Source organism: Thamnophis sirtalis, unplaced genomic scaffold (assembly GCF_051295495.1).
Source record: "Thamnophis sirtalis isolate CommonGarterSnake01/CBP01778 unplaced genomic scaffold, rThaSir2_p1.2 scaffold_3, whole genome shotgun sequence".
Classification (NCBI taxonomy): domain Eukaryota; kingdom Metazoa; phylum Chordata; class Lepidosauria; order Squamata; family Natricidae; genus Thamnophis; species Thamnophis sirtalis.
Window position 1 is genome coordinate 16,433,663 of NW_028261383.1, and position 10,166 is coordinate 16,443,828.

Sequence of the window (10,166 nt, forward strand, 5' to 3'; positions counted from 1 at the left end):
ACGGATCACCCACTCGTGGAGTTGTGGTTTGGACGGATGGTCAACAATGGTTTTCTAAATTCACTTCTGTTCAGACATCTGCCCAACGTTCTGAGTTGGCAGCTGTTATTTTGGCTCTGAGATTATTTTCTGATCAACCTATTAACTTGATTGTTGATACCAAATATGTTTTTCTTGCAATGCAATCTCTTCCTCATGCTTATTGTGCTGTTTCTCTTGACGTTAATCTTTTGTCTTTATTTTTATCTTTGAAACATGTTTTGGAAGCACGTGTCTTTCCTTTATATGTTGAGCACATTAGGAGCCATTCTCCTTTTCAGAATCCTTTGACGGAAGGAAATAGACGAGCTGATGAGACTCTCAAAGAAGTCACAACTCTTTTTTCAGATCCTGTTGCTAGTCATTCATATTTTCATCAAAATGCTAAATCTTTGGCTAAACAATTTTCTGTTCCTATGTCTCAGGCTCGTGACATTGTTCGAGGATGTACTTCTTGTCAACAATTTGCTGTTCCTTTTCCTATGGGAGTAAATCCTCGAGGAACAAAATCTAATCAAATTTGGCAAATGGATGTTACACAATTTGCTACCTTTAAACCATACACTTATTTACATGCATCCATTGATACATATTCTCATTTTTTGTGGGTCACTGCTGCTAGACATGAGCGCACCTTTGATGCCATGTCTCATTGTCTTTCTGCTTTTTCCGTAATGGGACGACCAATTCAATTAAAAACTGATAATGGTCCTGCGTATACTAGCAAGGACTTTAATTCTTTTTGTCAACAATGGAACATTCAATTGATACATGGAATTCCTTACAATTCTCAAGGGCAAGCTATAATTGAGCGAGCTCATCGTACATTCAAAGCTACATTAACTAAATTGGTAAAATCTGAATCTGGTCCTTTCAATTTGAGAAAAATTCAAAATTTGATCTCTATTGCTCTTTATGCGTGGAATTACTTAACTTTTCTAGATTCCTTTTCAGACCTCCCAGTGAATTTACATTTTCATATTCAGGATCCTGTGGCACGTCCTTTGGTGCTTTTTCGTCAACTTCCTGATCCTGCCTGGCGTGGACCTACAAAACTTATAACCTGGGGACGAGGTTACGCTGCAGTTGAGGATTTGCAAACAAAGCAAGCTGTGTGGATTCCAGGCCGGTGTGTTCGTCCTTATCATGGAAAAACAAATGAAACATCCAAGGATGCAACGTCCTCCAATATTGCCTTGGAATCACCTTGAAGATCAACATCAATTGAAAAAATCCTTTTTTCTCATGTGTTGTTTTCTCTTTTTCTTTTCTTTTCCGGTTTCTACTAACTCGGAAACAATTCCTGCTCTTCCTCTTAGTCCTAATCTTTGGATTCGTCACGCTCAATATATGTTTTTGATTCATGGTCATAATATAACTTTATATTATGAACCTCCTATGGCTCTTGGTCAAGTTGCTTTTATTCCTAATCTAATTAATTCTTCTGCTTTCATTGTTTCGCAACTTCAACATATTTCTTCTTCTTGGCTATTTTCTACTCCTCCAAATGAATTAAATTCAGTTAGATGGAAGTATATTCGCATTAACCAATTTACTAGAGGCTTATGTTTTTGTTGTTATGCTCGTCATAATTGGTTTAATCAATGGTCTGATTACTCAAAAGCTAAACGTATTTTAGATAAAGTAGGGAATTATAGTTATTGTACTCAAAAATATTGGTTATGGGGTACTATTAAAACATCACAAGGTCATAACATCATACCTGAAATGTATCCTGAAAATTTTCCTATTTTTCAAACTGTTTTTTCTAATACTGACACAGGTGGATCAATCTGTGCTGGATGGCAATTAAAAGATCCTACAATGTGGTTTTTCTTTGATAAATATGCAACTAACGTACACCCTCAAAACTATCAATGTGCTGCCATTGGATATTTGTCGTTACCTGTACAAGTGGGTGCTTATGAAAGTTTACCAACTAGAAAAAGACGTGCAGCCTTTGGGATCAAAATGTTCTGATGAAGTTATTATTGATACTCAATTTTCTTCATTGCATACTTTTGGACGTGCAGTAGTTGGAGCAATAACTGGAACTATTTCTTTGGGATCATACCCAGGAATATTAACTCAAGAAAATAGACATTCTATTTTAGGTCTCACATGCCGATTGGAGAAATCTATTAATGCTACTGCTGCAATTATTAGAGACTTGCAAAATGAAATTGAAGAACTTAATCAAGATTTAATGCAACAACGTTTTGCTATAGACTATTTGCTAGCTCGTCAAGGTGGATTTTGTACTTTAGTTGGTCAACGTGCTTGTGCTGTGCATTTTCATTCACTTAATAGAACTATTGAAGATGAATTAGCTAATTTACAAGCTTCTATAAAAAATAATGTACATTATGAATTTTCTCCTTTTGATTGGTTAACTAGCTGGTTACCTAATATTTCTTGGTTAAAACAATTGTTTTTCTATGGTGTGAGCATAATTGTATTACTTATACTTTGCTGTTGTTGTATGCAATGTGTTCCTTCATTTTTTGCTATGTTTTTTGCTATGTTTCGTAAGTCTCCTGCACCTACTTTGAATATGATTCAAATGCATGCTCTTGAAAAATCTCTTTTATCGTCATTAAAAACAAAAAGAGAGGAAATGTAGGGTTTTTACAGTGAATCATCTGGATGGTCCTTAGAACTGAGGTTACACGTGTAAGTAGAAACTGCATCAATCTGCAGAAAATATTTGCCTGTCAGCTAATCTTTGCTCTTGCAGTGTTCCCAGGGATGTTCGAGGACACGGGATGATACAAAGTAATAACCTGCAACATTTTATTCACTCATTTGATAATACTTGATTTGCTTAGCTATTACAACGTGAACATTCTCACGAACACCAATGATGTAAGGACTAACCAATTATTGTGCCTTGGAGACTTGTTAGCCAATAATGAGATAATACGTAGAGCTCAAAGAGGCTGAAAACACTATAAGAATGATGTTTCATGATTAATAAGTTTGCTGTGGATTCTCATGTTAATTCTGGATGCTCAATAAACTTTGGTTGATTCAGCTATCCGTGAGTGGACATTCCTTTCATCCTCAGCCTCGGGAACCCTAAATGCAACACTAGGTGTGATATGATAGTAGTGTTCCAACATCTCAGGGGTTGCCCCAAAGAAAAGGGAGTCAAGCTATTCTCCAAAGCACCTGAGGGTAGAACAAGAAGCAATGGGTGGAAACTAATCAAGGAAAGAAGCAACTTAGAACTAAGGAGAAATTTCCTGATAGTGAGAAGAATTAATCAGTGGAACAACTTTTCTCCAGAAGTTGTGAATGCTCCAACACTGGACGTTTTTAAGAAGATGTTGAATATCCATTTGTCTGAAGTGGTGTAGGGTTTCCTGCACAAGTAGGGGGTTGGACTAGAAGACCTTCAAGGTCCCTTCCAACTCTGTTATTCTATTGTACTTTAAACAAACATTGGTATTCAAATGACACTCAGGATTGGATCAGGAGGGGGAAATAATCTGGATTTCTTTCATGTTTCCCCTCCCCCTTTGGCCCAATCTTTGGATCTGAATCTCTTCCACAAAAAAATACAAAAGAGGAAAACCATGGAAATCAAAACAATACCAAAAAAAAATAGGATTATAGGAAAAAATTAAAATAATAGTAAAAGAAGAGTGTTAGAACTGTAAATGAAGGGAATCAAACTCCATCCCACTGAATGACTTACAAGTGAGACTGGCTAGAAGGAGCCGTGTTGAAAGGCAATGTGACATAGAATATTTTTGTTGCACTGATGATCACACTTATGATATAGTCTCCTGGCCTGTAATAGCTCCATAGATGGTTTCCATCCTGGTGCTCCAAACTCAACGGGCACTTCATTCTTAGCTTCCCAGAGACTGGCTGGGACACCAGCAGCATCAGGAACAGAAGCAGAAGGTCCATAATGCATAGGGACTGAATCGATCATCTTCCCATTTCTAAGCAAGAACAACTAGAAGAGTTATACTCAAAGCATTCTCCCAAGGTGGAAATGAATCAGTGGCTTTCCTGATTCAGACAGAGAGAAACTGAGCTCCGTCTGGAAAAGAGAAATAGATCCATTCAAGAAGCACAGTCCCTATCTGTCTCAAAACTTGTCCCACAGAGAGTACAAGTTTATTCATGCACCTTTTTGTGAGATAACATCCTTTGCAACTTGCTTCAATCTGATGTTTACAGCAAAGGCAGCCATTGGAGAAATGATGGAGGAGTTTCCAGAAATCAGGATGGGATAATTACACTGAGAGGCAATTTCTTCTCTGGGGATCATGAGTTCTTTTGGGGACCTATGTGCAGAGATCTATGGAGGTTGTCATTCATCCACATCACGTTTGTCCCAAAGGTGCTTTTATATCAAAGGCAACTGGACTTTCTAATTTTTCTTTAAGGCATTTCGCTTCTCATCCAAGAAGCTTCTTCAGTGGCAGTGTAAGATTTTGGGGATGTGGAGTCATTACTATATTTATTTATGAACTAGTTGCCTCGTGGACCTCACTAGATCTTGATGTCAATCACACACTTGCTGTTGCCCACACCCAATCATTTCACTTGCTTCTGTTCTCAATCCCTTGTATGTGTTGTGGCCCGCCAGCAGCCAGCAGAGCTGGCAGCAGGTTCGGACAGTGAGGAGGTTGGGGAGGAACATGGGCCAGTCCTGGAGTTTGGGGAAGGCTCTCGTGAGAGCACTGTGTTGGAGGCAGAGAGAGGGCCAGAGCCATATGCCAGCTGTCAGCTGCCTTCAGAGAGGGCATCAGTGAGGCAGATGAACATCTGGAGCCTGTTCCCAGTGTGCACATGCCCAGAGTTACCAGAGGAGGGAACTACTAAAGAACAGAGGTCAAATTTGGAGTAAGACCAGATAATGAATGGCCCCTCCCAGAGGACATAAAAGAGGAGCGAAAGGGGAGTGGAGTTTGCAGGAGACAATTAGTTCGCTAATCAGATAGTGACTCTCCGAGATTCCTTGCCAGGTTCTGCAGATATCCGCCTCCAAGCCAGATAAGGTCTGTGACTGTAAATCCTCCTTTGAAAGACTTTGCTGTCTGTGAATGAGACTGTAAATTAATAAAAGTTTTTTTTCTGGGACAAGGAATTTGTTTCATGCTCTTGGGAAGCCCTGGTCAGAAGAATATGCATCAATTTACATAATATAAAAGGTGGGGAATCCTCCCTTCTTTAGGCCCATCCTTTTGTCCTGAACATCAATAAGAAAAAATGTGCTTCAACAGAAAGTTGTCCTGGTCTCTGGTTCAAATGTATCTTTAGAAAATACAGACACACACAGCCATAGCATCCATGCATACCCATACCAGTGGTGGGTTTCTTCCAATTTGGGCCAGTTTGGACTGGTTTGGTTGAACTGGTAGTAGCTTGGCAATCTGGGCCGCTAGAACCGACAGTGGCCCAGGCCTGCTACACCCCCAAACTGGTTCTCCCAGGTGGCACAGTGGTTAGGGTGCAGTACTGCAGGCCACTTCAGCTGACTGTTATCTGCAGTTCAGTGGTTCTAATCTCACTGGCTCAAGGTTGACTCAGCCTTCCATCCTTCCGAGGTGGGTGAAATGAGGACCCAGACTGTGGGGGCGATATGCTGACTCTGTAAACCACTTAGAGAGGGCTGAAAGCCCTATGAAGCGGCATATGTCTAACTGCTATTGCTATTGCTATTCTGTGCATGCGCAAAGCAGTTTTCGTTGTACTGTGTATGCGCGCAAAGCAAGCCAGAACCCACTACTTCCCCATACGCTTTCCCATACACTGAACAGAAAAAAGAAAGGGGGAAAACACATTTATTATAACTGGGAGTCCATTTCTACCAATATAAAGAAATGACTCATTTTTTTATTTAATTTAAAAAACATTAAAGTATCATTTGGTGCATTTATTAACTGACATTTCTGGGAAACACATACACAGAACTCAATTTTACTATTTTATTTTGACATCATATGTTCTTTTGTATTCAGATCTGGTCTTAGGAAAATAATGTAACATTTGGGGAGAAAAATTAATAGCAAGAGGCTAGCACTGGAAGCCAACATGGAGAAGACTTGCACAGCTACCATATACTTCCCCTTGGTACTCAGGTAGGTGGGTACGAAGGATATCCAGACACTGCAGAAGACCATCATGCTGAAGGTGATCAATTTAGCTTCGTTGAAGGCCCCAGGTAGATTCCTGGCCAGGAAGGCCATCGTGAAGCAGATGACAGCCAGGAAGCCCATGTAGCCAAGAGCAAGGTAGAACATGGGGACAGAGCCTTCATTACACTGCAGGATGACCTGAGAAGACTCTGAGTACATGTCCGACTCAGGGAACGGGGGAGAGGTGCCCAACCAGATGCTGCAGATGACCACTTGGACCCCAGAGCAAGAAAGTATGATTGAGTTGGCCATGCTCTTCCCTAGCCATCTTTGTACTTTGTTCCCTGGTTTTGTGGCCAAGAAGGCTAACACCACCATGACAGTTTTGGCCAAGACTGAAGAAATGGCAACTGTAAAAATGTTGCTGAATGCTATTTGTTGGACAAGACAAGTGGTTACTCTTGGCTGGCCAATGAATAAGAATGAGGTCAAGAATGAAAACAGGAGGGAGAGGAGGAGGGTGCAAGACAGATCACGATTGCTGGCTTTGACCATGGGAGTTGCTTGAAATTTAATGAACATTCCGAAGACAAATCCTGTTGCCATGGACAGGAACAAGGCAAGGGAAGCTAGGATGATCCCCAACATTTCTTGGTAGGATAGAAAAGTCTCAATCTTAGGTATACAGCCATCTCGGTTGATGCTTGGATGCTGATCCACTGGACATTTTGTGCATTTCTCGGCATCTGAAAAGAGCAAGATTAACATCTACCATAAAGCAGATTCTTCCATCAGATGCAGAGTTGGAATAAAACTAATGATAATGTTGGAAGAATTGTCTGCAGAGAAAGGAAGTATGCAGCAATGGTTAGCAAGTTTAAGCAATCTATTGCAAAGGACAATCATCTATGGAGGAGAGGAAAGGAGAAAGCATCAGTAGTTCTCCTTTTATATGGGGATGTAGATAAAGCAATTAATATGAAAGATGTTTATTAGAATGCAATTATTAATACCATCAATATTGAATGAAACTTGCTTGAACGCTGAAATACACCATGCAAACTAAGTGGAGAGAGTGGAAAGGAGAAAGGGAGAGGAAAGGAGGAAGAGGGGGGAGAGGAGAGAGGGAAACAGAAGGGAGAGAAAGAGTAGGAGAGAGAGAGAAGGAATGGGAAGAGGAGAGAGGAGAAGGAGAGAGGAAAGGGAAGGGGAAGTAGAGAAGAGAGGGATGGTAGAGGGAAGAAAGGAGGTGGGGGAGGAGAGAGAGGGTGGAGGTGAAATAGGGTATAATATGGTGTATGGAAAGCAGAAGAGCAAACAACAGTTGTTGTGGATTGATGGCAAGGAGAATTGGTATAATACTGGATAATACAAAATAGTGATTGTTAAGATGAAATGGTATACTTGTGGCTACATGTTTGAAAATAAAAATTAAAAAAAACTTTTTCAAAAAGGAGTTCTCCTTTTATGCAGAGACACCAAGAAAAATGCCAGAGGTTCACCAATAAATAAGATAAAGAAAAAGAAATGAAATTTCTCTTTTAATTCTAATTCTTGATTGATCTGCTGTTTTTAATATATTGCTCTCTATTTAAATTACCAAAATATTTCTTGTAACTCCCTAAAAATTATACGTATTAAAAGAAAATATTTTTTAAAGTCAAGTTTAAAACATGCTTCCATGAGCAAGTCAAAGGCCATGGTCTTCCCCAAAGTGTGCCTCTTCTCTCTTTTCAGCTATCATTCACCTTCCATGGTGGAGATGGTTCCTTCTGGACAAGGAAGACAATGGTAGCAACAGATGGGCTTCCCTTCCAAAACCACCTTCATGAATCCAGGACGACAACTTTCCACACACCTGGAAGTCGGTAAGGTCTGAGGAATGAAACGAAGTACCATATTTTCTAGATTATAAGATGCACCTTTTCCCCCCCTAAAAGAGGGTGAAAATTTGGGTCCGTCTTATACACTGAATGTAGCTCCACCCACCTACCGGCCCCCAACCTTTGGCCTTTGCTTCCTAGCAATTTACCTCCTTGCAAGCAAACAGGGAAAATGGGGCTTGTGGAGGCGACAATAGGCTATGGCAATCCCTGCAGCCTGAAACAGCTGATTTTTGGGAGGCTGTGCTGAAACTGAAAGTGAAACAGGCTGTTTGCTGCACGAGGCAAATTGCTGGGAAGCAGAAGCAGATTTTTTTTTCTTGTGCTAATCAGGCTGTTTGCTGTTTGCTGCAAGGAGGTAAGTCAATAAATGCCTATAAAATGTTCAAATTATTAGACTTATTTTTAAAGACTGCTTTATTATTGTTCTAGACAACTTAACAAAATTAAAAAGCTTTTTAAAATAAGAAGAGGTCCAGTGCTATTGTATCTCCTTTTAAATAGCAGAGAAAAACTATACTTCCAGAAAGCCACATCAATTTTAACAGCATCTATACAAGTATAGTCTGAAATGTAACACCACAAGGAGGCAAATTTCTGGGAGGCAGAGCCAGATTTTTTTCCCCTTGTTCCTTCCCCCCCCCAAAAAAAAGCTAGGTGCGTCTTATACTTTGGAGCGTCTTATACTCTGAAAACTATGGTACATCTAGAAAGAGGTGTGTGTGTGTACGTAATGAAAATTGAACATTTTATTTTTCATGACCAACTGAATATCTCATAAAGATGATATTTGGACCCTTGCGAACCAGATCAGCTGACATGAAAACTCAAAAGCAATGAAAGAAAACACCCACCTACCTCAAAAATTGTAGTTCAATTTTTGCCACATTTAATAGAATAAAAAAATATTAGTCCCAGATTGTCAGAATTTCTACCTTTCCAATACTCTTCTGGTCAATGGTAACTTTTAAATCCTGCGTTGTCTGTTTTTCTAGACTTCCAGTTTTCATTCTCTTAACAGATTTGTTTGGGAAAACAATCCAGTTCAAAATGTCCAGGTCAGCCATCAGATCTCCTTTCTCATCCAAATATACCCCAACTATGGAATTATTGCGAAACTGAGGGCTTTGAAGGGAAGGGTGAAGCTGGAAAGGGAAGGGAAAGAAGACTTTAGAAAGGACATCGGAAGTGTTTATTTGTGTGTTTGTTTGTATTCTAAACTTTTCTTTCCTCCATTTTCCCTTCCACATCTCCCTATTTTTATTTGTATTCTATATTATGAAATTGGATTAAAGAATGGAAATAAAAAAGAAATCAGAGTATTGTCTTAAAAAAAATAAAGAAAGGAAATTATGCAGCAGCTGCCAAAAAAGCCAACACAGTTCTAGGCTGCATAAACAGAGGGATAGAATCAAGATCATGTAAAGTGTTAATATCACTTTATAATGCCTTGGTAAGGCCACACTTGGACTACTGCATTTAGTTTTGGTCACCATGATGTAGAAAAGATGTGGAGACTCTAGAAAGAGTGCAGAGAAGAGCAACAAAGAGGATTAGGGGACTGGAGGCTAAAACATATGAAGAACGGTTGCAGGAACTGAGTATGTCTAGTTTAATAGAAAGAAGGACTAGGGGAGACATGATAGCAGTGTTTCAATATCTTAGGGGTTGCCACAAAGAAGAGGGAGTCAAACTATTCTCCAAGGCACCTGAGGGTAGGACAAGAAGCAATGGGTGGAAATTAATCAAGGAGAGAAGCAACTTAGAACTGAGAAGAAATTTCCTGAGAGTTAGAACAATTAATCAGTAGAACGACTTGCCTCCAGAAGTTGTGAATGCCCCAACACTGGAAGTCTTTAAGAAGATGTTGGATAGCCATTTGTCTGAAACGGTATAGGGTTTTCTGCCTAGGCAGGGGGTTGGACTAGAAGACCTCCAAGGTCCCTTCCAACTCTGCTATTGTATTGTATTAATTATTGCAAAAACGCAGATCAAGACGGAAAGGAAAAAGAAAGGAAAGATATATTGCAATTAGGTTGGATCTGAGTTACAGGATAATTTAATTTTTCAGAATAAGTAACCAAGGCACCCAATTACAAAACTGATAATACATCTGCAGAAGATATGGTACAAGCTTTATACACAG

General features: G+C 39.7%; 2 protein-coding genes across 2 annotated transcripts; one reads left to right on the forward strand and one right to left on the reverse strand.

The window, feature by feature from the left end:
• The first annotated feature begins 328 nt into the window (after positions 1-328).
• Positions 329-2,855, forward strand: LOC148047284 (uncharacterized). The gene is given in 2 exon segments (XM_087708360.1): positions 329-1,998; positions 2,000-2,855. Coding segments are annotated over 2 exon segments (1,476 nt in total). The 5' UTR covers positions 329-1,185; the 3' UTR covers positions 2,663-2,855.
• A 3,065-nt stretch (positions 2,856-5,920) lies between these two features.
• Positions 5,921-9,167, reverse strand: LOC148047285 (vomeronasal type-2 receptor 26-like). Its single transcript, XM_087707768.1, has 3 exons — positions 8,956-9,167; positions 7,886-8,012; positions 5,921-6,883 (listed from the first exon to the last, which is right to left on the reverse strand). The coding sequence occupies exons 1-3, from the start codon at positions 9,085-9,087 to the stop codon at positions 5,988-5,990; spliced, it is 1,155 nt and encodes a 384-aa protein (XP_087563894.1). The 5' UTR covers positions 9,088-9,167; the 3' UTR covers positions 5,921-5,987.
• Between the last annotated feature and the right edge of the window lie 999 nt (positions 9,168-10,166).